Source organism: Trametes versicolor (genome assembly GCF_000271585.1).
Source record: "Trametes versicolor FP-101664 SS1 unplaced genomic scaffold TRAVEscaffold_2, whole genome shotgun sequence".
NCBI classification, from domain to species: domain Eukaryota; kingdom Fungi; phylum Basidiomycota; class Agaricomycetes; order Polyporales; family Polyporaceae; genus Trametes; species Trametes versicolor.
In genome coordinates, this window is record NW_007360322.1 from 426290 (window position 1) to 452153 (window position 25864).

General features: G+C 57.0%; 9 protein-coding genes across 9 annotated transcripts; 2 read left to right on the top strand and 7 right to left on the bottom strand.

The window, feature by feature from the left end:
• Window positions 1–633: 633 nt before the first annotated feature.
• Window positions 634–7555, top strand: TRAVEDRAFT_55962 (multidrug resistance-associated ABC transporter; the record flags this gene model as incomplete). The annotated part of the gene is made up of 41 exons (XM_008035762.1): window positions 634–656; window positions 862–1033; window positions 1084–1509; window positions 1562–1625; window positions 1681–1721; window positions 1774–1820; window positions 1877–1991; window positions 2052–2289; window positions 2352–2415; window positions 2485–2581; window positions 2635–2665; window positions 2720–2855; window positions 2907–2952; window positions 3009–3036; window positions 3096–3122; window positions 3175–3237; window positions 3291–3331; window positions 3381–3761; window positions 3823–3871; window positions 3930–4017; window positions 4077–4089; window positions 4142–4201; window positions 4253–4345; window positions 4400–4664; window positions 4715–4812; window positions 4865–4932; window positions 4983–5126; window positions 5177–5238; window positions 5292–5531; window positions 5587–5689; window positions 5751–5869; window positions 5929–5995; window positions 6108–6237; window positions 6288–6351; window positions 6402–6424; window positions 6483–6608; window positions 6666–6912; window positions 6969–6983; window positions 7036–7148; window positions 7208–7231; window positions 7286–7555. The coding sequence occupies 41 exons, from the start codon at window positions 634–636 to the stop codon at window positions 7406–7408; spliced, it is 4374 nt and encodes a 1457-aa protein (XP_008033953.1). The 3' UTR covers window positions 7409–7555.
• Window positions 7556–7613: 58 nt separating this feature from the next.
• Window positions 7614–8946, bottom strand: TRAVEDRAFT_42879 (cytochrome P450; the record flags this gene model as incomplete). Its single annotated transcript, XM_008035521.1, has 7 exons — window positions 7614–7704; window positions 7768–7911; window positions 7969–8097; window positions 8154–8425; window positions 8495–8508; window positions 8573–8696; window positions 8770–8946. The coding sequence occupies 7 exons, from the start codon at window positions 8944–8946 to the stop codon at window positions 7614–7616; spliced, it is 951 nt and encodes a 316-aa protein (XP_008033712.1).
• Window positions 8947–9103: 157 nt separating this feature from the next.
• TRAVEDRAFT_42880 (cytochrome P450) lies at window positions 9104–10623 on the bottom strand (the record flags this gene model as incomplete). The annotated part of the gene is made up of 4 exons (XM_008035522.1): window positions 9104–9296; window positions 9354–9483; window positions 9538–9882; window positions 10575–10623. The coding sequence occupies 4 exons, from the start codon at window positions 10621–10623 to the stop codon at window positions 9104–9106; spliced, it is 717 nt and encodes a 238-aa protein (XP_008033713.1).
• Window positions 10624–11302: 679 nt separating this feature from the next.
• Window positions 11303–11708, bottom strand: TRAVEDRAFT_42881 (uncharacterized protein; the record flags this gene model as incomplete). Its single annotated transcript, XM_008035523.1, has 2 exons — window positions 11303–11544; window positions 11609–11708. 2 exons carry the CDS (start codon window positions 11706–11708, stop codon window positions 11303–11305), a joined length of 342 nt encoding a protein of 113 aa, XP_008033714.1.
• A 1327-nt stretch (window positions 11709–13035) lies between these two features.
• TRAVEDRAFT_42882 (uncharacterized protein) lies at window positions 13036–13353 on the bottom strand (the record flags this gene model as incomplete). Its single annotated transcript, XM_008035524.1, has 2 exons — window positions 13036–13196; window positions 13257–13353. 2 exons carry the CDS (start codon window positions 13351–13353, stop codon window positions 13036–13038), a joined length of 258 nt encoding a protein of 85 aa, XP_008033715.1.
• Window positions 13354–13784: 431 nt separating this feature from the next.
• On the bottom strand, window positions 13785–14304 carry TRAVEDRAFT_160425 (cysteine-rich protein; the record flags this gene model as incomplete). The annotated part of the gene is made up of 2 exons (XM_008035882.1): window positions 14010–14304; window positions 13785–13945 (listed from the first exon to the last, which is right to left on the bottom strand). Exons 1-2 carry the CDS (start codon window positions 14110–14112, stop codon window positions 13785–13787), a joined length of 264 nt encoding a protein of 87 aa, XP_008034073.1. The 5' UTR covers window positions 14113–14304.
• Window positions 14305–17528: 3224 nt separating this feature from the next.
• TRAVEDRAFT_42883 (uncharacterized protein) lies at window positions 17529–18457 on the top strand (the record flags this gene model as incomplete). The annotated part of the gene is made up of 3 exons (XM_008035525.1): window positions 17529–18180; window positions 18239–18384; window positions 18446–18457. The coding sequence occupies 3 exons, from the start codon at window positions 17529–17531 to the stop codon at window positions 18455–18457; spliced, it is 810 nt and encodes a 269-aa protein (XP_008033716.1).
• A 776-nt stretch (window positions 18458–19233) lies between these two features.
• TRAVEDRAFT_42884 (FAD/NAD-P-binding domain-containing protein) lies at window positions 19234–20798 on the bottom strand (the record flags this gene model as incomplete). Its single annotated transcript, XM_008035526.1, has 5 exons — window positions 19234–19581; window positions 19647–19733; window positions 19791–19932; window positions 19986–20107; window positions 20172–20798. The coding sequence occupies 5 exons, from the start codon at window positions 20796–20798 to the stop codon at window positions 19234–19236; spliced, it is 1326 nt and encodes a 441-aa protein (XP_008033717.1).
• A 1105-nt stretch (window positions 20799–21903) lies between these two features.
• On the bottom strand, window positions 21904–25695 carry TRAVEDRAFT_17188 (uncharacterized protein; the record flags this gene model as incomplete). Its single annotated transcript, XM_008035248.1, has 11 exons — window positions 21904–22097; window positions 22150–22370; window positions 22424–22611; window positions 22663–22805; window positions 22857–22966; window positions 23019–23281; window positions 23331–23582; window positions 23638–24306; window positions 24363–24494; window positions 24542–24646; window positions 24700–25695. 11 exons carry the CDS (start codon window positions 25693–25695, stop codon window positions 21904–21906), a joined length of 3273 nt encoding a protein of 1090 aa, XP_008033439.1.
• Between the last annotated feature and the right edge of the window lie 169 nt (window positions 25696–25864).

Consider the following 25864-nt stretch of genomic DNA (forward strand, 5'->3'; position numbering starts at 1 on the left):
CTCCCGAATATGATGTTCCCGAAAAGAAGCACTGCGAAGGGACCTGTCGTGTGCAAACATCGCTCCCTCTCTCCAACCACCACCATCTCCTCGCCCCCGCCGAGTATCTCGTCCGCTGCACACAGAAAACTTGGCACGCTGCGCCTGGCTGGGAGAACTGGGCGCCGCAGCGATGATTCATACTAGACGCTCGTGACAACCCAAGTCTAGCAGCTTTTCTCCTAAGCTTACATCTTCCTTGAGCTCGAAGCTTTCTTCTCTTATGAAACTCAAATGATGGGTCGAATGCACTGCGCAGGCACGGGCGCACAGCTTTTCATCGGCAGCGGATCTGGTGCCGCGAGAGTCCTGATCATCACGGCCGGCAACGACAAACGACACCGGCTATATGCAACCCCTTGGCCACCGAATCGGTCTGCGTAGTCCGTAGAGCCTTCATGTGTCGCGATATTGACGGATCTAGACTAACGACCATCTGCTCCCATACACGCGTGGCTGCTATCTGAACCGTATACGCGTCAGCGCTCGTCAGCGCGCGTACAAATAGACTGCGAGCGCGGGCGCGTCATCCTGTCACACTCTCCCTTGTACATTCGAAGAAGACGCGTCTTTGGAAACGACGCGGAATTCAACATGGACATACTACGCTTGCAGCAGTAAGCACCTCGAGCGTGTCATGGGCTCAGTACGCTGACCTATTCTACCACGAAGGTCCGCATTAGATGATTCGCGCATCCTTCCTGTCTGTGGAATAGTGTTGTCGGTCGTTGCGCTGTTGTTGCGTACGGCCCACAAGACATGTTTCTCGCTCACATCGAAGAGTGTCCTTCCAGATGCTATCGCTTGCGGTGCTCCTGCAAGCAACCCACTGTCAGGAGAAGAACACGGATCCGGAGTTCTTGTCTTCAAGCTTGCTCGCTTGCTATCCTGCGTTGCCTTGCTCTGTCTCTCGATACCGACTGTGACTACAACTTCCCATGGGTTCAGCGATACGCCAGCCTGGTGGTTTCAATTTGTGCAGGTCGAGACATACGTACGCCTCTCTATTCGTCATCGAGTCGTTCTTATTGAGCTATATTCCAGACTTACGTCACCGCGCTCGCCCTGGCCGCCGTACTACTCCCTCGCTATAGCGCTCTGCTGTCCCACCACCTGTCTTTGATCTTGCTTCTCACCTGGGGTGTCTACGTGTACCGGGATGCGGTCCCGCTTGCGACGACTACCCTACGCCCTGCAGATGCGGACGAGGGCGTGCTCATCTGGATCAAGCTGCTCATCCTGACAGAGGCTGCGGTTCTACTTCCGGTGTTCACGCCGCGTGTGACCGTTCCGCGCTCTCCGGAAGGACCCAACAAGGAGCAGAAAGCCGGATGGTACTCTCGGCGGATGTTCAGCTGGCTCAACGAGACCGTGGCGAAGGCACATCGGGTCGAGCATATCCCGTTGGAAGACCTTCCAACTCTTGCGAACTCCGACCGCACACGTAACTTGGTAGAGAAGAGTCTGAAGGTATGTCTTTCCTGAGCGCTCCCTTAATGAACTGCGCTCATGCCGTCAATAGTACCTCGATCCCTTAGAGACACGGAAGGACACGCACATCTTCTGGGGGTTCCTGAAACTCTATCGTGAGTACCGGAGAGAATCTGCCCGGACACGACTCGGCGGCTGATGTCATACCAGGTGTCGAATATCTCCTCGGCGCATCTTTGGTGGCGGTGTCGGTACGTTGGCAGCGCGAGTAGAATATGTCAGTCTAGTCTAACCCTCGCGCAGTCTATCGCTCTCCTGGCGTACCCGATCGCTACCCAGGGCGTCTTGTCGTGAGAAAATCTACACCGCATTTAGGTAGAATGCTCGAGCTCATTTCTGCTTCCAGGTACCTGGAGAAGGGACATGCACAGTCCGTCGTTCGTCCTTGGGCGTGGGTCATGCTCATGTTCGTCGGCCCTACGGTATCAACGATCTGTGAGGAGTGGTACAATTGGACCATGGTTCGTCGTTTCCTGCCCTGCCGTTCCCGTTTCGGGCGCCTGCTCATATGTCACTTCCAGAATCGACTGAGTATCCGTACCGAGGCGATTGTCACCGAGCTCCTGTTCCAGCACGCGCTTCGCATTCGCATGAAGTCGGAGACGTCTACTGACAGCGAGGGCACACCGAGTGACGGTGCTGCGGCTGCTGACGCACCCGCACAGCCCAAGAGCGATGTCTTAGTCGGGAAGCTCAACAACCTCATCACGAGCGACCTCGCGAACATCACCGAAGGAAACAAGCAGGGGCTCCTCCTCCGTCAGTCTGGACATACTATTTCGCATTCGGTGTCCCACTGAACTCACGCATCGTCGTCTCAGTTATTCAAAGCCCTTTACAAATGGCCGCCGCGATCGTATTCATGTACAGCATCTTGGGATGGAGGTACGCTGTCATGCCCTTGCGAATTCCGTCAGCGACGCACACGCTTACAATCTTTGCTCGTATGTGAAGTGCATTGGTGGGCCTTGCGACTCTGGTCGCTCTGATACCTATCCCGGGGTACCTCAGCAGTTGGATCCAGACATTCCAGAAGAGGATGATGGACAAGGTGAGGCGCATACATGCAGACATGTCCCGTCACTGTCGCTCACGCACTTGAAGACCGACGCGCGAGTTCAACTCGTCAACGAAGGTAAGTCAAGCACTTTAACGATCGCACGTTGCGTTGAAACACGTATTTGTACAGTTTTGAATGTCGTGCGCATGATCAAGCTCTTCGGCTGGGAGTCCCGCGTCTCCGCGCAGCTCGACGAGCGTAGAGAGGCCGAGTTGAAGCAGCTCAGCCAGTCGCGGTGGCTGGAGATCTTCAACGCCCTGTTCAAGTACGTACCGCGCCCAGGTTGGGAAGAGTAGTAGTACTGACACCCGCGCAGCTATAGCATTCCTCTCATCACGATGGCGGTTACGTTCAGTGTCTACGTGCGTAGCCACTGATTCCTATACGTGTACTCCGTTGACAGTCTGCCATCTGCTAGACCGCGGTCATGAAGCAAGAACTGACAGGTGCGTACTGGTATCTCTTTCGTCTTCGCAGAACCATAGCTTACGTCCTTGTCCTCCAGCGTCGAAGCTGTTTGCGTCGAACGCAGGTACGTATATGCGAAAACCTATCTCGAGCGACTTCTGATACAGCGATTGCAGCGTTCATATTGATTCAGAACCAGATGCACGGCATCTTCTTCGCGATCCCTGCATTGACACAAGGCACGTCGCACTGATGCGAAAGGCTGTTTACCTGTTAACTCTATGTGACATAGCTCGCGTCTCCCTTGATCGTATCAACGGGTTCTTGCACCAGGTAAAGCTTACGATCATCGCCCGTCAAGTCTTTCACTGACGTCCGCTAGACCGAGCTCCTCGACGAGTTCATGAACTCCGACTCCCCGGCTGAATACAATCGCCCCCGCGACAACGAAGACGTCCTCGGGATCAAACAGACCTCATTCACATGGGCCAGAGACGCAGACGTCCAGACGCCCGCCTCTTCGTCGAGCGGCCAGCAGAGCAGGAGGTTCGTCCTGAATGTCGACGGGGAGCTGCTCTTCAAGCGCGGCTGCACGAACCTCATCGTCGGCCCGACCGGGTCAGGGAAGACGTCGCTGCTGATGGCGCTGCTTGGCGAGATGCACGCGCGGCCGTCCGGACCGGAGAGTTTCGTCAGTCTTCCCAGGGGAGGGGGCGTTGCGTATGCTGCGCAGGAGTCTTGGGTCTTGAGCGATACTATTCGGGTGAGTCCGCAGAATCAGAGGGATTTGTGTATTCCGGTACGTTCGACTAATCCGCTGCTAGAACAATATCCTGTTCGGCGCGCCGCTTGACGAGGTGCGATACGCGAAGGGTAAGCCTTGCATCGATCATCTTCAAAATCGTAGGGCTGACACGCCCGGCTACGCTAGTTGTCAAACAGTGCGCGCTCGAGCGCGATCTTGGCCTCTTCGATGCCGGGGACCAGACTGAAGTTGGTGAGAAGGGGATCACGTTGAGGTGCGTCTTCAGACCTCCGTTCAAGTCAAGCTCTAACGTCGTCCTTTCTTTTCCGGTAGCGGTGGCCAAAAGGTTGTGGTCTTGCGCTTCATCTCCCGGTTTACATTTTAACGCCAGAGTCCAGGCTCGCCTCACCCTTGCTCGCGCGGTCTATTCTTCCGCGGATATCCTTCTTCTGGACGATGTGAGATACTCCACACTACGCGATGGGCCACTCCCTAACAATATCTTACAGGTTTTGGCTGCCCTCGACGTTCACACAGGACGGTGGATTGTAGATCAGTGCTTCAAGGGTGATCTTGTTCGGGGACGCACCGTTCTTCTCGTGGTACGTAAGACACGCCAAAAAATCTACGACGCGACACTGACGCCTACTCCAAAGAGTCACAACGTGGCGCTCATTCGCCCGATTGCGGACTTCGTCGTTGCGCTTGGATCGGATGGACGCATCGCGAGCCAAGGAAGCCCAGACAAGACCTTGCAGCACGACAGCAAGCTCTTGGCCGAGCTGAGTACCGAGGAGGAGCAGCTCAAGGAAGTGGAGCAAGTGCTGGGCAAACCCGAGCTCGAAGCTAAAGATGCGCAGCAGAACGGGAAGCTGGTTGTCGCCGAAGAGATCAAAGAGGGACACGTAGGCTGGGATACCTGTAAGCGTGATTCTGGTGATACTAGCGCTATGCTTACTCTATATCTATAGTGCGGCTGTTCGCGGTCAACTCGTCTAAACACCCTGTCTTGTACTGGGCCGCATACATGACCATGATGGCCGTGACGCACAGCTTCATGAACAGTCAGGTACACCGTTAATCGATGCTTCAGTGAATTGGGCGTGCTGATTCTGTTATAGTTCTTTTATCTAGGTATATGGGCCGCGCAGTACGAGCACCATGCACCTTCCGAAGTGTCTGTGGCATAGTAAGTCATCTATTTACACAAAGGGGCCTGAAGGCTCACGTATACCCCAGCTACCTCTCCATCTACGGGCTGCTCGTCTTCGCCACTATCGCTTCATACGCCGTAGCTTGGCTATTTTACATAAGCGGTTCCATGCACGCCTCCAGAATCATCCATAGCAAGCTGGTGACATCGATATTAGGCACGACTCTGAGGTAGTCCAGCTTCCTCGGTCTACGTCCGAATCGCGCTCATTTATCACCAGATGGCTCGATACGACCCCAACGTCCCGTATCATAGCCCGGTGCACGGCGGACATGCAAGCCGGTAGGTCTCCTGCACCAGGCAGCACCGAGCCATTCTTACGCGGTCTTCTTCAGTCGACACCACACTACCCAGATTTGTTCTAGCCACTGTGGAAACCGCCATCTTCATGATCCTGCGCGTCATCGCAACGGCCCTGGTAGCCCCGCTTTTCATCGTCCCCGCTGTCATCATCGGTGCCCTGGGCGCCCTACTTGGATGGATATACATGAAGGCTCAGATCTGTGTGAAACGCGAGATGAGCAACACCCGCGCGCCGGTGCTAGGACATTTCGGTTCAGCCATCTCAGGAATCGGTGCGTCTCCCTCGTGTGATATGTTGTAGGGCCGCGGCGGCTGACGCAGGTGCAGTCTCTATTCGCGCGTACGGCGCGCAGGACCAGTTCAAGAGCGAGTCGTACCTTCGTGTCGACCGATACAGCCGCGCCGCCTTTGTCTACAACGGCTTGAATCGGTGCGTCGTACTCCCATCGTCGCCGCGGACGAAGTTTATCTCGCCACCACTACTGTGACAGGTGGATTGCTGTGCGAGTAGACGTCATGGGCACCCTTCTCTCTGTGATCCTTGCTGCGTATCTCGTCTATAGTGCACGGGTCAGCGCATCCAATGCCGGCTTTGCTATGAACATGGCGGGTATGTCAAACGATATTCTGATACCTCCCACCCGAACACTCTAACACCAAGGTCCCCAGTCGGATTCAGCGCGACTATCCTGCAGGGAGTGCGGATGTTCAATTACCTACAAGTTGCAGGTATGCAGTCCTGCATCTGGAGTCCGTGATTTTGCTGATCGTAAGCATACCTTCACAGCGAACAGGTTAGTTCGGGTACACGACAACCGTTCCAACGTTTGACTGACTCGTATTATCAGCCTTGAGCGCGTCCAGCAATACCTCGTCATTGAGCAAGAGCAGAAACCGACCACCAACGGTGTCCCGCCTGCCTATTGGCCGGCAAGCGGCGAGCTGCGTGTCGAGAAGCTTTCAGCACGCTACTCGTCGGTAAGAAGATAGCTCAGCGGATAGTCTATTGTCGCTTACGATGCTTGCAGGATGGGTCTCGCGTGCTGCACGAGATCTCATTCGAGGTCAAGCCTGGGGAGCGAATTGGAATCGGTACGTCCTAGTCGTTGTAGCTGTAGCTTCTGTATTCTAACATCTCACAGTGGGACGCACTGGCAGTGGGAAGGTATGCGCGTGCTAAGATATATCCCTTCGGCATAAGTCTTACGACGTTCTCTGCACAGAGCTCGTTGACGCTTGCACTCCTACGATGTATATTGACCGAAGGCAATGTCTACTACGACGGCATCACCACGGACTCGATCAACCTAGACGCTCTCCGGTCGAACATCACGATCATCCCACAAACGGTACGCATCTACAAAACGTGTATGCTTGTTGTATTCTCAACAACTGCCTCAATCCAGCCCGAGCTACTCAGTGGCACGCTTCGTAGGAATCTGGATCCGTTCGAGGAGCATGACGACGCGACACTGAACGACGCCCTGCGCTCCGCCGGCCTCTTCTCGCTGCAGGAGGGTGAAGAGAACGCGCGGCTCACACTCGACTCCGAGATCGCAGGCGGCGGCAGCAACCTGTCTGTGGGCCAGCGACAGATCCTTGCCCTCGCGCGCGCGATCGTCCGCCGGAGCAAGCTACTGATACTCGACGAAGGTGTGTCTGTCAGCTCGTACGATCGTCATTGGGTACTAATGCAGTCGTGACCGCAGCCACATCTGCCATTGGTGAGCCGGAATGGTGAATGTAGGAAGGATGTCTGCTGACCAGAGTGGGCAGACTACGCAACCGATGCGATCATCCAGAATACGCTGCGCGAAGAGCTGGGCAGAGACGTCACTGTGCTCACTGTGGCCCACCGCCTGCAGAGCGTCATGGACGCGGACAGGATTGTGAGTACCACATCTAGGCATTCTGTCCTGGAGCTGATGCGACGGTATCCTCATTCTAGATGGTACTCGATGCGGGACGAATCGTGAGTCTGTCGCTTGGACTGCTCTCTACACGGGTTAACTGATCGTCATCGCAGGTCGAGTACGACGCACCGCGCTCGCTCCTCCAAAAGGAGGATGGCTACTTCCGCAGCCTGGTAGACGGGAGCGGGGACAAGGCTGCGCTTTACGCGCAGGCAGGATATGATGCGGCGTCTTAGACCGCCCCAGGTAGACTGTGGGGGTTGGCAGATTCGATTCGACTTACTAAACGTTGATGTTTTGCGTGGTCTGGGGTATATGTTATGCTCGATGTAATGTGGATCGCCGTTCGCCGTCGCCGTCTGTGGTCAACAAATTGATTCCATGAGTACGACATGATAACGAGACAAGAAGCTTTCTAAGGGCATAGGGATGTTAAGTCGGCTACACATTGACCGCGCTGCAGCTCTCCCGGACAAGGGCCTCCGCCCACGACCCGCGCGACTTGATGTCGGCTTCGAAAGGTTCTGGGTACCTAAAAGATGAAACCATGTAAGCATGCCGTCGTACCATCGTATCGGGGAGAAAGATAGCGTACGAGATAACACCCGCCGTCATTTTGCCCTCGAGCTTGACGGGGTGGCCGTGCGCATCGAGCGGGGCGCTAATTGTGAGGGTATGCAGTACGGTCGCAGTTAACATGAAGAGCGATGCATCTGCAAAGTGGCGCCCGGGGCAGATCCTGGATGGTAGCCCGCTCAGTGCCTCGCGTCAAAGATGGATCGCATGCGCAACAGACCTTCTCCCGTATCCGAACACGAAGGCTGCTGGATCAAGCACATCGGGGTTTGGCTTTCCGTCCTTCAAAAATCGCTCTGGAGAGAACGCCTCTGGGTCCGGGTAGTACCTCGTGTCGCGGGAGTATGCCCTGTGATGCATTGTTCAGCACAGGGTACCCGAAAGCAAGGTGAGGGAAAATCTCACCATACGTTGGCGATGGTGACCGTCCCCTTGGGTATGAAGTAACCTCGGAAGCAGTCATCTTCCGTGGAGCGATGCGGAAAGCCGAGGGGTGCAACCGGACGCCAGCGCAGGCATTCGCTGATGAGCGCACAGACGTACGGTAGGGACTCCCTATCTGCGAACGTGGGCAGCCGCTGCCGGCCAACTACAGCGTCGAGCTCCGCTTGCGCCTTCCTTTGTGCATCGGGGTTAGATGCCATGGCCAAAAAGAAACTCTGCATGGTCGAAAGCGTCTGTAACCCAGACAGTAGTAAGTGGGATAGCTCGATAATGTGTCCACGACTCAGAGCGGGGGAACTCACGGTGTCTGCACCAGCTGTACGGATGAACTTGATATGTGAGCCATAGACTAGATTTGGAAGTACGCCGGGTGCACTTACCGGCATACGCAGTAGCGGTGACTTTCTTAGCGGCGACTTCTTCCTCCGTAACCTCGCCGCTCTTCACATCAGGTACATCTTTCATGAGGCTTGTCGCAATCGAGGGAATCGCGGTACCGCCTCTCTGGGAGTGCCATGGAACCATGCTTGTCAACTGGTATTCGAGTCGCTTAGCGAATTAAGGAATTGATACGCACAATCTTTGCCACAGTCCGCTCCCACGGAACATCCCGCAAGCGGTGGACGGCTGATACCCAGACCTTACTCTTCCGCTTGAATTTGGCCCCGGGGAACCAGGATGGTAGAAAGCGAAGCGAAGGGAACTTCTCGGCCAGATACTCGCCCGGAAAGAGGGCATGATTGAATACAGCCATGGCGGCTTCGGCCATGTTCACATACTCATCGTAGATGCCTTCTGCTCGATCCCATAGGTGATACGCAGAACGGTGGAAGCGAATGCACTACGGTGAGCGAAGTTGCATGCGCGAGGACGAGTTGAGCGTGGTGCCGCGGTGAACCGTAACATGGCACTTACAATCGTATGTGTTGCAGGAAGTCTTTCGGGTCTTCAAGAAGGCGGAGCGCGAAATGGTGGGCCTCTTGTTCTTGCACTTCGCGGTACGAGAGGATAGCGGTGGGGGTGAAGTGTTGATGGAACATCTTTCGGAGGCGTCTCCACCCCGGGCCATAATGCTGAGTAGTGAATAACCAACCCCAACCTGACCTGTGCGTCGCAACCCGTGAGCTGCCCGCGAAGTAAACAATAAATAAGCATATATACCAGAGGGTCAATACAGAGACATTCCGATCAGAATGAATGGATGACCGTTTCTCGAGGAGGTCGAGAGCTGTTTCGTGTGTCCCCAGGATCACCATGGGCTGACCGAGTGGGTCGAGGTAGACGACGTCGCCTACTCGTAGGCCGACCTCAGCTCCAACAAATGAGCGAAAGACGGCGCTCTTACCATATTTTGTGTTCAGAGCATGGAAGTTAGGCGCCATATTCTTGGTAGGAACATCCAGTGCATTCCCGATGACAGGAAGGGGAAGTGGTCCTGGTGCAAGTGGTGGCCGGCCGCGATGCTTGACATAGTTCGACACGATATATAACAGGAGCGCCAGAAGTGGGATTAACCAGAGAGGCATGTCAGAGAGACCTAGGAGCATCGCGGGCGTAGGGGTAACGAATGCATGCTGGGTCGCGAGTCGCTTTATAGCAGAATTTGGGGTTGACCCCACGGCGCCGGACTCCCCCGCTGGAGGAAGTGCGGCCCCGAGCAGAACATGTGTTGCGTAGCTGACGCTACCGCCTAAGAGTTGGTGAGTAACGTATTCTGTGTCTAGAAATTGGAGGGACTTTTACGGACCAGCCTGACGTCGCGTGGAGGGGAGCTCGTCAGCGATGATCCACACCGAGCGGCTTGTTCGCAACTTTGATACCGCCGGTGCATTCCTGCTGCCCTTCTAATGGTAATTCGAGTGCGAGAACCTGCATTTTGTGTCGCCTAGTATACGGGAGCGATCGTAGGTCCACGGTCGTACTACGCGCGCAGTGTGAACACGTGTGATAAGCAGGCTGCGCATCTTAGTAGGACCCCTGAAAATGCCTATAATAGGCTGGCCGATAGACGCCCTCGATTTTGGGCCTTCGTGTCCGGACATTTTTTGGGCCTCAAGGCCAAAAATGTCCGGATCGCGGCCGGCTTCTGGCCCAAACAGCGCGGCGTTTTGTCCGGATTTTTGCGGCCGGCCCCTTCGGGGCCGGGCGTCTGATGGTTAGCGCCGGGAACTGAGCCCTCAGAGAGCCCCATGTCCGGACGAGCAGCCGGCCAGAAAACCGATTTTTGCACTTTTTGTCCGGACCTTGGCCATTTTTGGCAATTTTTTGGCCGGCCTAAGGCCCAAAAATCGCTAGACGCCGTCCGGATGACGGGCGTCTATCGGCCGGAGCCCTATGGGCATTTTCAGGGGTCCTATCTTAGTACATATGGGAAATACATACCTATGCGGAGCTCTTGCGGAGTAGACCCCAATTCATCTGGGGCGTGCATGGCCTGGTCCGGCAGTGATGCTGTCTTTCGCGTACCCCCCCATGTAGCAGTGACTCAGAGTGAGAGTCTGCGGCCAAACTTCGGTCAGGCTCACTGGACGCTGAAGCTTGAAGCGCTGATAGGCCATCGGCGTTCGCCGCGAAGAGCATGAGAGCGTCTAATTCGTCTTAGTGCGATATTTGAAGTAACTCATTTTCGGTCTCCGACTTCCCTCCACAAGCTCCTGAAGATCGCTGGAACGCACTTTATTCAACTCCTTCTCTTAGCTCTATCTCCTCACACGGATGTGACTTTATCGCATTAGGGTATGCACACGCAGTTATATGGGATGATCACCGCTACCTGCTCCAGTTCGCAACCACGTCGTACCGAAGTCAGCGAGGGTTCATTCAATTTTCAGCCTTGTGCAGGACATCTGCCCTCGCCATGAACGCGCACCCCAAACGGATTTTGTAGGTCCATGGGGAAAACCCCGATAGCCAATATGACCGGCGTCACGGTTGGACGAGGCAAGTGAATATACATGACAAAACAAGCAGAAATAGGCCATTGATGCCCCGCGTGGTCGCAGACCTGAAGAAAATCAGTCACTATGTACTCCGACGCGACTCTCCGCAGCTGATCACAAACTCCTGCGTCAGTGCACTGCCAAGGACGCGCAGAATGATCGAACCAAACCCTACAAGTCGGACTTCAGCGAGTAGACACGCTGTACCAAGTCGAAGGCAGTGCCCACTGGCACCCAACTCTGGCTCCCGGACCTAAAACGCAACGTGAAGGCGGTACATCCCGTGGAGCAATGGTCGAGGACGGCATCGCAGCCCGCCCTGACCTGAGCGGGTGACGGATCGCGGATACCGCAGATCGTGCTGAACCCGGAGGCGGCGGTGTTGTAGCAGACGAATGTCGCCACGTAGCACACTGAGATCGCCGAGACAAGCACGGTGAGTGTGCGCATTTTATGAGGATCAAGATCTGTGCTCACCGCCCTGGCAGAGGCCGTGTTCGATAAAACCCGCATTCGCGACCGCCGGGAGACCGGCGAGGGAGAGGGCGAGCGGGGCGACAACGAAAGAGCGCTTCATGTCGTCCGGAACACGCTCCTTCGCGCGAGGTAGGTTCCGAGCTGAACGTGTTCAAAGCTACCTCGAGCTTATATATCTGCTAGCGACACCATGGAACGTGTGTAGATGCCAGTCGAAGGAACTCTATTCGGTGCTTCCACCTCGCCGTTCTCACTTTCAACGGTCGCCGTCCCATGATTAGCATACCTTCACACCTTCACGCCTCGATGCCTCCAACTGCGCTGGTACCATGCCCTCGCGAGCTTCTATCTCCTACGCTACACAGCATCCTGGAGTTGTAGGAGCCGAGGATATCGCCCACGACTGCGAGCGAAGACGTGCATTCTACTGGTCTGGCCTTCCATTGCCATCAGCATGGGATACTCACGAATACGACGAGGACGCTGGCGGCGGAGCATCGCCATTACATGCAACACTCGCATTGCCGTTGCCGTATCGGCCAAACATCCAGAGAAGCAGTGGGAAGGTGTCGCTGCGGTAATAATCTCAGTGGAATGAATGCACCGATCTGGCTGATATGGTGGCATGACAAGCAGGCAGGCGCGCCGGTGGACGAGGCGCAGAGGACTACTTTATGGAGGAATGCAGAAAGCGCTTGAAGACCTAGGCAAGGTTCCTCGAGGTAGGCTCGTCAACTAACCTCTCATTCGGCGCGGAACGAAAACTAATACGATCATAGTTCGTCTCATAGATTAGGGGTTGTAGACTCATTGGAGCGGCGGACGACATGGCTCATGAGCTGCAGTCTGAGCACTGAGTGGCACGTACGACCCACAACAGGCTCCGGAAATTGGGCGAGACATTCTGCCGCAAGATGGTAGCAGAATCCAAGGGGCGTTCGCCGAAACAAATCGATACTGGAACCCGCCCTCCGCGTGCGATGTCGCCGTCTGCATCCTTACATATAAAATTCAATCTTTCCACGGCTGATCATCTAGCGACCTCAGGGTGCACGTCACCCTCATAGCTCACGCCTCGGTGACAGGGTTCAAATAGCGAAGTACCGTTCACAACTCAGTCTTGCGCGGTATGACCTCTTAAACTTGCAGCCGAGTCCTCACCAATACAAGATACCGTGTGTCCGCGAAGAGAGCAATTCGATATATAGCATGGCGGACGTGCGAAGCAAGGGTGGTGGTATTTGTATACAGGAGCACAACGATCGCGAACAAGGGAAGAACCTCAGACTTGCGGAGACGGTCGTCGCTCCCAGAGCGACGGCGTAGCTTTCGACAGGCTCAAGGCTGGACACCTTCTCGTTAGCGTACTGTAGGATACCGCTGGAGATGTGACTCGGACGCACCATTGGCAGGAGTGGCCCGGCGCTTCACGGGGTCGGCGCGAAGATAGCGGCAGCGCATCCGGCCATGCAGACCCCGAGGCCGGCGTTGCAGGCCACGACGGCGGCAGGGACGCCCGCGCCCGCGGTGACCGTGCCGAAGGTGAACCCGGCGCCGGCGTAGCAGGCGACGACGAGGGCGTTGCAGCCTGTGCGGGGCGCACACAGTCAGCAGGTGCGAGTGCGGGCATACTGTGGAGGCTGCTTACCGGTCTGGCAGATGCCGTAGGCGAGGGGGCCTGCGTACGCGGACGGGGCGGCGGTGGCGAGGACGAGGGCGAGGGGGGCGGCGACGGAGAACTTCATGGTGTCCGGCAGATGAGGCTCTCCAAGGGGGGTTCAGATGAGTGTGTGTCTTGAGTTGGGAGCGCTGAGCAACCCCAGCTTATATACAGAGATACCAGCACTGGCGCGGAAGCGATGGGGACACGACCTGGCTGGCAGGCGAGGAGACACCGTCCGATCTGTCCACCACACGCAGGCAGCGTGCACATGCCTTCGATGATCGCCGTTCTGGCGCAGTGGCTCATGGGGGATACGCGCTTTCCTGGATGAGGCGATATGTTACAAATAAGGTATCATGAACTCGAACGCGGCACAGCTTCAGAGACTCGAGTCTTCCAATCATGCCGACCTCGACGCAAACCACAACACGTCTGGAGGTCGTAGAATCTTGAAAATATGGTCAGCCGCGTTCGTTAGACGGATACTACATGTAAGCAACCGACCTCTTCTATTCACGGAGTCGGAGTGAGTGCGACAACAGCACAAGCGGCAGAGCACTGCCCTAAAGCAACGTTACAGGCGAGGACAGCAGCCGGGGTGCCCACCCCAGCGGTGACCGTTCCGAACACGAAGCCTGCGCCGGCGTAGCAGGCGACGGCCACGATGTTGCATCCTACCGCAGCACAGGCGCTCAGTCGAACCGCGACGCTGCGGTAATTTCAACAATATAAGCGCACCGGTTTGACAGATGCCGTACGCCAGCGGGCCGGCATGCGCGGTGGGCACGATAGCGGCGAGGGTGATGAGGGAGCGAAGCGAGGTGGAGAGTTTGAACTGCATCCTGAGCGAGGTGGGTTGCAGTTGGGGACGGAGGTGCCGGAGCGCGAGAGTTCTCCGAGGAGTATGATGCCTATCCCAGCTCGCGTCGCGTCGTTTATATAGATTTTTGGAAGAAAGTCCTGGAGGTATGCTTGAGACTGCCCTTCACAAGCATCACAAGTCTGGACATCGATACTCGACCAGCGTTTCCACTTGAGCGGCGGGCGCGCAGCATGCCGCCAACTTCGACGTCAGACATATCGCATCCTCAGTGCGGTTACGGTTACGGACTTACCCCAAACGTCCAGCAGCATTCCATGTGTCCTGCCGGAACGATCGAGAGAGACAGCTGCGTAGGCGCAACTTCGAGGACCCATGCCTTCGGATCGGTGCTGCGGTAACATGGGCGCTAGCTATCGGACACCATGGGTAGCGCTCCTCGACGGTCATGACATCATGCGTACACCTCCAGCTGCAGACAAGGTCAGCGATCGCAGTCGTCCAGCCCCCACATATGTCGAAATGGCGCAAGCTCCTAGGGGGGAAGTGTTAAGATCGAGGTCAGGTCAAGAGCTCGTGCCAAGCGCCATCAATATCCAATTCTGAATATCGGTGGCTTCTGAGCCGACTCTGTGTATACTGGAACTCTTTGCAGGGTAATAGTAGCAATTACGGGTGGTCACCACCAACCATAATGCTTCGGCATCACCGATGGTAGTGCTTTGTATTCACGAGCATTGAGAATCTAGACGCGTGCTCGTCACGGTCTCGGGCTTCATCCTTACCTTACGGGGTGCTATGACCCTCTGCGTGCCACTGACCGTGGATATGGATGGCTTAGGACGCGAAATCAGTGTCAGGCTTCTCCAATCAAATAGGAGTAGAATAATGGCCACGATGTTGAGTGACTCACCAAGAAATTCCATCAACGCGGGCCACATTCAGTCAAGTGTAGGAATGGAACGCGACGTGGCGGTTTGAGCAGCCGGGGGTGTTGACCCCATAGCTTCCACAGGTATGATTGCATTGTTCGAGGATAAGTTCGCAGCATCGATGAAAGCCTGTTTCGACACGGAGGTATGGGCCGTGCCGTTCCATGCGCTGATCACTAGCGCGCTGATGTGAGCAGACGGATGCTCGAACCATGCCAACGTGATTGTATACACATTGTAACGTGGAATGGGACACGCTAATCGCCACGGTCCAACACCTATTGGGGCGTGAAAGAGCTTTGAGGGAAGAGGGAGGAAAGCAGGCCACTTGGCAGGGCAAACTGCCAAACGCGGCAACGGTGTTCCCAGCGCATCGGACCAGGTTCGAGCATCACCGGCAACCTAATCATGTGAAACCACTGTAACCAAGTATGAGCGGACTGATATGCGGAGGCTGTCGGTATCTTACTGACCGTGTACCACACCACGGGGTCCAGTCGTGAATGCGGGTCGGCTGCAGTAGATGGGCCCGGTACGGAAGGCAGAACTATCGTTAACGCCGAGCTTCTGGATGCGAAGCGTGTTCTCCAGCGCAGCCATCTGTGCGAGGACGGTAGCTTCGCGGGTGCAGATAGATCTGGATGTTCAAGTTTGTCATTGGCAATAAACGGAGCGCCCGGGCGTCTTCGTGCGCGGTATTTATTCGGTAGGCCGTCTTCCGTAAAGTGGGTCCATCATGCGGTACGTTTGCGGTATTGCATCGCACTTTAAGCTTGCAGTTCTGACATCGTGATGGTGAGCCCACGAGATTTGATAGTGAATACGTTTAAAATCAAACGTGAACATGATAAAGCTCGCCTTGAAGTCAAACATATCGACTCGTCGCTGTATGAATCCTGCGAGCGAATGTGCACCACACTCACCGACAAATCATCAAGAGTCGCAGTGCATGAGGGTGAGTGACCACGATGACTGCGTACTACGGCGCTGGCACGCTAGAGGGCGGCGAAAGACGTGACGCCAAGGGGTAACGCCGGAGAATAGGTGTGACGTGACAGGCCAGAATGACGTAGCCGGCCTAATTCGGGCGCGTGGCGGACGCCAAAGGACTTGAAAGACAGGTTTTCGACAGACACTCCTGCCATGGCACATTACTGCTTCCTACCATCATGTCGACGTTCTTGTTCTACGCCGGATGACGATTCAGCGCTGCCCGTATGCAACAGCACATCCAGATTCACAATGGGACTCTCGCAAAATCCGTAGACTCGCATTTTACATACACTCACCGGAATCAAGTTGACAATCCGCAGCGTTCGTAACCCGGGTACTTGGCGACAAACGCGCGACTATCGGTTATGGTGCCGCCCAAATCTCGCCGGGTTGTGCTACTGGTCGCCGGTTAGCACTAATATCCTCGCAGCCACCGCATACTTATTTCAGTTGAAGCTTGTACGTCAATCGCTCAGAAGGTGAGTTTATTTGGCTCATCTGTCGCACCGTTGATGCAAAGCTGCTCAGGAGATGGTCGATCGCTTTAGAAAGTGTCTCCGGCGAGTGCAACAGGCACCGTCGGTCGTGTGGCCTGGTAAGGGGCTAGACGGACGGTTCCCAGCCAATGGCGCCGGAGGCATAAGTGAGTTTGGACAGCGCCTCCGGAACCCCCCGTCGTTAATGTTCTCCGTTTGAGCATGCCGAATTCTGCCGCTAGATGTTCCGCCCCAGCGGACCACGCGGGGACGTCGGGCCCGAACACAGACCGCCTCTGCGCGCGCGGGGCAACCGCCTTCGCCAGTGGCCGAGCACGGCCTCGGATCACACATCTGCTTCGACGCAGCCGTGTAATTGTACGGCGGTTCGCTCGTGGCGCATGGTATGCGCCTTCTCTCTGCCCCGCCAGGAGATGGGGCGGGGTGGAGATATGCCGGGATTAATTTTCAGCGTTCCCAGGGCGGCTGAACGCTGGTGGTTCACACGACGCCTTGTGCACCTGCAGTGAGCACCTCCCCCAGGGCGGAGGCGGACCATGGACGAACAGTGGGTCCGTGCTGAATGACGTCTAACAGCAGCTGCACAAAGCTGCCAGAGAGGCGGAATGGGCCGACTAAATCAAATGAGGGCCTCTTCCGCCAACGTCCAGGGGATTGGCGCGGACCCCGGAGGGCGGTCACCGTTGTGCGGGGCTGAAGACACTGCGATGCCCTGCGCAGAACTCGTATTTCGTCCATGAGGGAGTTACTGATGCAAAGAATCGAAAATTTGTCGCGGCTTATCTTCGACGGGTGAGCGCCGCGCTCGCTCTTGCGCCTCCGCTGCGCTCTTCGCATCCTCCTCCGAGCCCACCTCTCCACCCACCTTCCCCAGCGGTGTGCGACAGGATGGCCGTATGTCACCATTTCGCCGCCGCCCGCTCTCTGTGCTGGGCTACACGGCTTCTCACTCGTCTTGTCTTAGTCTCCAACGCAATCGGCGGACGGCGACCGCCCTGCAAGCACAGTGTCCCTTATGTTCAACCCCCACTTTCAGATCGATGGAATCATCCCCAACGTCCATATTGTCTCTGCAGACAGTGTCATTTTTCATGTCCACCAGCAGCGGCTTCTGGCCGCCTCCACCAACGCTTTCGGCGGCTCGCTCGCATACCCTCCACGCCTGATCGCTGTGTCCGAGAATTCGAGCGTACTCAACATCGTCCTCCACGTCATATATGGTATGTCTTGCCTGCGCTTCCAGCCGCCGTTCGAGTCGACAGAGGCCGCGGTCGCCGCCCTGATCAAGTACGGCGTGCCAGCTGCGTCCCTCGCCAACTCCCAGTCTCTCCACGAACTCTTCATGTTTCACGCCCCCCACCGCCCAATCGAGGTGTTCGCCCTCGCCGGCCATTACGCCCTCGAACCGGTCGCCGTCGCCGTCTCCGCACACCTCCTCGCATACGACCTCACCCGGATTTCCGACGCGCTCGTCGTCAAGATGGGCTCGGTGTACTTCAACCGGCTGTACAAGCTCCAGCAAACGCGCCTCACCGCGCTCCGCGACATCCTCCTCCGCCGCCCGCCGACCCATGCGCCGACCGCGACGTGCGCCGACGGAGGGCAGGAGGAGATCGGCCGCGCGTGGGCGTTCGCGACCGCGCAGATCGTGTGGACTGCTCTGCCAAGTAAGCAAGCGCGCGTCGAGTCCCCCCTCCCCCTCCGGTGTGTGTGCCACACCGGCAGACGTCGCCAACCTATGCGCAGGTACCTCAATACAAGCCCTGCAGAGCGTGTTCGAGCAGGCGGGGGCGACCATCAACTGCTTGGACTGTCGGACGATGCACAATTCGCGCATCGCGCAGATTTCTCAGGAGTGGGCTGCAGTGAAGGTGAGTGTTTTCAGTGCAGCGTCTCTGGCGGTCGCTAGATTCACATTTTGACGCATTGCAGAGAACGATTTGATGATCGGGAGGAGATCTACTAGTTGGGACATACATCCTGGAAATTTTCTTTGGAATCTTGTATTGCAATGTGAGTGCGTAGTCGACCATCGTCCGCAGCCACGTCCTAACATGGCTCATGCCGAGCGCCTTGCGACAGGTACTACTACTCCCCCACCCTGTCTGCGTCGGATATCACACCGTCCAAATTCCCATGGCGATCCCCCACCTTCCAATACAATGATCGGTCATGCCTGCGGCACATCGCGCGCAACTGTGGAGCCCGCTCTCCAGAGATAAGCCCGGTTGTGTGCGTGTATGTGAGTTGGAACGTCGCCACACAGCCACCCACGCACCCCTTCTCGGCCGGGAGGCCCAGCAGAGGCCAGATAGGCCTCAGGCCGCTCGCTGGAGGCAGGACAGAGCCGCTTCCGAATTTCAGGACCCGTCACCGCCCGCCTCGGATCACGCCCCTGCCAAAAGACCTCGTCACTCAGCCACACTCGGCATGCGCCCCTCGTCATCGACGTGTCATACATGATATTGGGGTCCACATTCGAACTTCGCATCCGCCCGTTTTTGTTTGTTCGCACCACGGCTTTCTTCGTACGAGCCGAGACGACAGGTCGCCAGAGCTGGTCGTGTGAGTGCGTAGGAACGCTGTACTTGGCCTTACGTGCTGCAGCTTGCGCACATACAGCCTCTCCAGAGGTATAGGAGGTACAACACATGCATAAAGCCACAAACACTAACGACCCACTCACCACCCCACCCCTCTCTGTCGTACCCACGCGCATCTCAAACCTCGCTTTTGCCCGCCTCAAAGGGGAAGCTGAACAAGTCCGCATACAGCGCCTTCACCGCATCCACGTCGCCCCGCACGTGCTCCAGCTTCCTCCACATCTCCCGCACGGTCTCGTCGCGCCCCCTGCACGCCTCTGCCCCACTCACGACGCGCAGCTCGCCCGCGGCGCGCGCCTTGTAGACGAGCGTGGACGTGCGCGGGATGCGCAGCCGCTCGAGCGCAGTGAACACGGTGGAGAGCACCGCGGTCGGGGGCGGGGCGGCGGAGGGGTTGTACTGCACGAGCAGGCGGACGAGGTGGTAGATGTCCTCGAGCGCCTGGTTTGCGCCCTGGCCGAGGTGCTGGAGAAGGCAGAACGCGTGAGAGGCCGTTGCACGAGAACGGAGAAGAGGAAGGAAAGGCGTACAGGGCTCGTGGGGTGCGCGGCATCCCCGATGAGCAACACTCTGCCCTTGTGCCACGCCGTGAGCTCGGGGCGGTCGTACAGTCCGAACTGGGCGAGCTGCGTCAGCTGGCGGGAACCGAGAGCATGCAACCGGCGTGAACCTACTTTGATAATCTTGTCGGCCGTGCGAACCAACTCTCCACCTCCAAACGGAAGCCGGGAGAAGGGCCCCTGCTTGAACTCGTGCTGGCGCGCCTCGTCCATGTCGCGCCAGGTCTCGCGCGCCTCCGCTTCACGCTGGGTAATTCTGACAGCCACAGTCAGGGCACGACATGGGGACGCGCATAAAATAAGACTTACGCCCACGACACCTGCGCGTCGTTGATCGGATACGCAATCATGTGCGCGCCGTCGCCATAGATGTTCACCATCGAGGGCCCGAGCGCGCGGAACCCCTCAGGCGTCGGGGAGATACCTCCAGTCTGCAGCACATCCCGCACACAAATCAGCATCCCGCCCCGTCACATACATAGTCAAGGCACCGACCTGCGTGAGCCCCGTGAACACGGCGTCCTCCTTCCCGAACAGGCACGCGCGCGTATTGCTGTGCAGCCCGTCGCACCCCACCACGAAGCTCGCGGAGTCCTCGTAGCCGTTCGCGAAGCGCACCACGACGCGCTCCTCGTCCGCGCGCTCCTCAACCTGCACGAGCTGTTGCCCGAACACCACGCGCACCCCGTGCGCCTCCGCCGCGTCCACGAGCGTGCGCAGCAGCACTGGGCGACGCACACCCGCGACCCCAACGCCGACGTCTGCTCCCGACAGGTCGCGCAGGCCCGCAGGTGCATCGCTGCGCGCGAGCTCTTCGTGCCCTAGGGCGGAGTAGAAGACGAGCTGGTCGATGGACTGGCGGGCGATTGAGTCCATCAGGCCTGGGATGAGCGCGAGGACGCGCGCGCCGTTGGCCTGGATGCTGTTGGGCGATGCGGGCGTTAGCGCTAGGTCGGGGGAAGCACATGGAGGTGGTGGTACTCGCCAGAGGCTGAGACCGTCGGTGCTGGGGCCGTCGGCGCGCTCGTACACGACGGGTTCGTAGCCTTTCATCTTGAGGAGGATGGCGAGCACGGGTCCGGCGACGCCGCAGCCCGCGATGATTACCTTTGCGCCAGACATGGACGGTAAGAGTAGTTAGCCGGTAGTGTTCCTGCGAACAGTGTGTAGTGAGAGCTGGCATAACGGAGAAAGCCTGCGTTCCTATTTGTACCCCTTCGGAAATGGCAGATCCTGACGCGTCCCTGACACAACCGGACGGCATACAAATGGAGAAGGCGCAGAATACGTGCCGCGGCCGTTCGGAGCGGGAAGTGCTCCCGGGCTCTCGGGGATAGAAGCGTTTTCGGAACCGTAAGTAGGCTGGACCCGGGTCGATGTAGCGCGCCCCCGAGTCATACGGACGTCGAGCCGCAAGGAGATGTGAATGAAAAACGGCGTACGACGGCTGTCCAGAGAGACTCAGAGTCGGAGGCGGGTGTGCCTTCAAGAGTCAAGCTCAAGGCCGGCACCGCGTTATGAATATCTCCGTACCAAACGCTCACCGCAACTTGCATGCACAGCCATCTCAGAGCTGTCAGTGCACCTCGAGAATTTTAAGGGCCGCCCATCAAATTTCAAGGCTCCTCATCCAACGAGCCGCTCGCGCCCAAGTCTTACTGCGTCCCACATCACCGCGGCTCCATATCGCTGTGCGGCAGTGTCGATGATTTTTAGAGCTGCGGCATGCACTAAAAATTTAGTAGAACTTGAACAAGGAAAGAAGTGCGCGTACGTACCAAACCCAGAGGCCCTGGGCAGACGGGAAATGATTTCGCTGGGGCGATGAACCGGAGTTGGTCTGACGGCGTTACCTTTCGCGTGACTCCAGCGGCGTTTCGGAGGTCAAAGTTTTTCCTGTGAGTCGTATGACGAAATTATCATTCTGTCGTCGCCAGTCAGAGGGAATGAGCCGCGAGGTGACCATGCAGCTGAGGTGCGGCGAAGATGGAAAGAGAAGGCATTGAAACAAACCGTTGCGTTCGTTGTAGAGGAGAGAAGGATCGGTACCCGGGGAGCGGAGTGGGCGCTTCCGTTCTATTTGCTCATCTTGGCGGTTGTTTGAGCACTGGACTTCCGCCAATTAGGGACCGCCCATTCTGCAGTCGAAGCTTCCAACGGAGCATGACACTGGGATCAGAAGACGATGAGGATAGCGATACATCAGTAGTACAGTAGAAGCTTATGGTCAGTCGATCTCAATAACAGAATGTAAGGTACCATGCCGCGGGGCCTCGCCCTCGCTGGCCGGCTCGCTCTCGTCCTCCTCGGGTGCGTATTGCGTCCTCGGTGCTGGAACGTTGTCGTCAACATGGAACGCCGCCCAGATGGACTCCAGCTCGGGGCCGTCCACTGCGACCTCCAACGCATCCTTCGCCATGTCTACCCGGCAAAATGAGCAAGAGTGGTAAATGGGGCTGCCCGGAAGGCCTACCGCATATCTGGTCCAGTATAAGTGCGTTCTCGGCCCCGGCCCACTCGGGCGGGTGTGCGTAGCTGATACGACCGAGCGAGACGGTAAACATGTGCCAGAGCGCATTGGAGAAGCGGCGAGGTGGACACATGAGCTTGTGGCGAAGGTTGATCTTCGTGGGGTCGGCGTTCGTCATAAGGTAGTGCAGGAGTACTAAGGTGCGAGTCATAACGTCAACAGTCCTAGTGTAATGTTAATACGAGAATGTCCAGCGACCCAAGAGATAGGTGCGTACCAAGTGATGAGCTTGGGATCCCCCATGAACGCTTCGTCCTCTTCCCATAACGATGAGGTGATGTTGTGCAGGAAGACGATAATAGATGGTAACAGGGCATGCGATTGGAGCAAAATGTGTAGCGCGTCAGTATGGGAGACAGCAAGAGTCGTGATAAAGTTGAGGATTGCATCCCGGAGTGGTCGACACTATTTTGATATGGTTAGTGATGATCGCGCTGCACGTGAATGAGAGCTCACCTCGGGCCCGTCGCGTGCACGGTCAGTAAGGAAGGATGCGAGTTGTTCGATGTGCGGTATTCGATAGAAGTCACTAGCCGAGGCGTCTTCTTGAATGCCGTTTGTGAGCGGGAACGAGAGGAAGTGCTTCCAAAGGGGTCGATCTATTACACTGACCTGAGTACCTAGTGCAACTAATACATGATCTGACTCACATGAAGCAGCGAGAGTCAAAGCTCGCATTGTCCTCAGTAGCAACGCAGTCGGCTGAACGCTGTTGATGAGGGCTGAAAGCACCCCTGCCTTGCGGACGAAAACGGAGAGTCTGCGAATATTCGTCAGGAGTACACTATGAAGAAACGCGGAGTTGTTCGTACCGTAGGGCCAGGTCCGGAGGCGTGTACCAACTAACAACTTCCAGCAACGCTAGCGCCTCTGTAGCAAGCTCACTGCGACCTTGGTCCACACTCTCGGCGATAGGTGTGAGATGAGTGGACACGACGTCGCAAAGCAGCAGCAGCAGCTCGGGGGGCGCATCCACACCGTCTTCGCCGTTTGGTGCAAGAGCAAGGGGAATGAATGCAGGCACGAAGAGGGCGGTCACCTTTACAAGATCTAGCAATGCGGCGAGAGTAGCGACCTAACATACGGTCAGTATGCACCTAAGCGAGAAAACGCAGGTCACGAACCGATCCCACGCCGCACAGAATGCGGCCCATCGTAGACAAAGTCCGCTCAACGGAATGTACGATGTCGTCTGCGTCCTCGTCTGCGGACATGTGCGCTACATCGCCGAGACTTTCGAGCAATTGCGCGATTTGTACCGTGTACTCCTGATCGCGTTCCAGAGGGGCGGTCGCTGGCATAGCATGGTTCAAGAGCAGTTGGAACGTCGGCTGCTTCGAGCTACGGTGCTTGTGGGTCAAAATGATCCCTTGCAGCTTGCAAGATCGTAGGATGTCAGCGATGCCAAGTGTTACAAAAGGCCACACATACCTCCTTGGTCCAATCTGGCGTGACAAGGGGTTCTGCAGGCGCTGTAGGTTCTGCGGGCTTCGCTTCGTCCTTCATGTCCACATCACCCTCAGCAGGAGAAGATGTGACAGGTTCGGCGCTGCCGCTTGGCGCAAACAACTCCTTCTGTTCATCGGCCTCTGGGACGACTACCCCTTCCCGCCGCTCTTCCTGTGGAGGAGAACTGAGAGGAGATGATCGCGCTTGCGCATCTTCCTGCGTTGGTCTGGGGTTGAAGAACAGATCCTCCGCTGGCAGATTTTGGACGTCAAACGACAGCTCTTCGACACGTTGCTTCCCCTTCCCGTTGATCTGAGTTGACTGTGCGGCTTGCGAGAACTGCAGGCTTGTCTTCAAAGGGGAAGGTTCGAAAGCATTGTAGAAGCCTGGGAGCCTCGCGGGCTTCTTCGGAGGAGGGCTGTCGACAATCCTCCTTCTCCGCTGCCGTTCTGGACTGTTGGGTAGCGATTTATCGATCCGAGAGCGCGAAGGTGTCTGGAAGATACTGCTCGGACCGCCATGTTGAGGGCTTGCGGCTGCCTGCCGCCGCTGGGCGGCCGCGGATACCGGGGTCAGTGATCCTTGGTTCTCCGGCCGCTTGATCCTCACAGACCACGGGGTCTTACGGACATTCGTCTCAAGCTCATGTCGCTGCAGCAATGGTGATATATATAACAAGAGACGGAGATTATAAACAGATTGTTTACCTTGAACATGTACTCGGTTCTCAGTCGCTCCCTTTCTTCGGTCATCTCCTTGCGTAGCTGCGCCTGTCCGGCCTCCGCTGATTCCCTCGCAGCTTTGATGCGTGCCACTTCTGCCAAGTGATCTTTCGTCGTCTGAGACCATGAGCACACGGACGGACACATACAGCATATAACGTTACCTTCTCCATAGTCTTCCTCAGGATGCTAACCTCGCCCTCCTTCGCGTAACGGGCGTTTCGCTCCTCTTGCACGATCTTCTTCGCCTCCGCATTCTCCTTCAGTATCTGGGTATCAAACATTAATGGTGAAATGACTATACTGCGGTGCATAGGCTCACGTCGGCGAGTTGGGCTCGGAGAGTGTCGATTTCTATGCGAAGACTACGTCCACTTTGCCCTTGGGAAGGCGGCGGAGGTTGAAGCTGCGGTGGTGGTCGCGGTTGTCCAGCCGGAGGTGCCACATGAGGGCGCGAGACGCTAGGAGAACTTAGTCGTCGATTTGAGGGAGCAGCCAACGAGCGAGGAGGGACGGGAGGTCGAAACGCCTGCGAAGTAGACGGCAGCCGCTGGACCGAAGATCTAGCTTGAGAAGGGGGTACAGCTGGGGAAACTCGGCGAGTAGGGGCGCCGCTATTAGGAGACTTGACTGATGGTGCCGCGTTCGCCGGGCGGGAGGTTGCCGTTCTCCCGTTGAGATTGGCATTGCTAGTGGGGGGGACAAAGCCAACCAGAGCGGCCTGGATGCTGTTGAATGTAGACCGTCGTACAAGTTTTGTACCAGCTCCAGGTTGGACACTAGATAGTTGACTGGAAGAGGAAGCAGGAGCACTTGGAGCAGGAGAGGGGGCAGGAGCATTTGCGGTGGTCGAAACATTTGAAGCGGACGCGCTCTTCGCTACTATGACATTCCGCACAGGGGGCGCCGGAGGAGGAGCACGGACGGTATTACGCACAGGCTCTGGTGGCTTTGGAGGGGGCTCTCGACTGGGACTATCCGCGTTGCCGCGTAGCTGCGCGGCGAGCACATTCGCTGCTGCCCGCTGGGCTGCAGGGTACTTGTACGAACCCCCTCCGCCAAGTACCGAGATCTCCGGTAGGCCCTCGTCATCCTCGACACTGTGAACCACAAACGCTGGCTCCACCTCCTCATTTCCGTGCGATTTCTTCTGTTTCTTCGATGGAGGGGGCTTAGCAGGAGGAGGCGCGTCGGCCGCACGGCGCTCTCCGACAACCTGCTGCTGGGCCGCATGGAACTGGGACTCAGCCTGGTCAAGAACAGCGAGCGCGTTATCATCGAGAACGAGGTCGTCGTCGAAGTAGTCGTCCAGGTCCATAGGCGGTCAAGGGGGCATGAGGGAGAAAGGGCATGAGGGTGGGTGGCAGAGGATGCGCGATCGAAAAGTCGCGCGACGCGTTGCGGAGGCGCTCGCGGACGCGTCGCATCATGTGCAGCACAAGGACAAAGAACAATTACAAAGTTGGATTGCATTTAAAAAGAGAGAA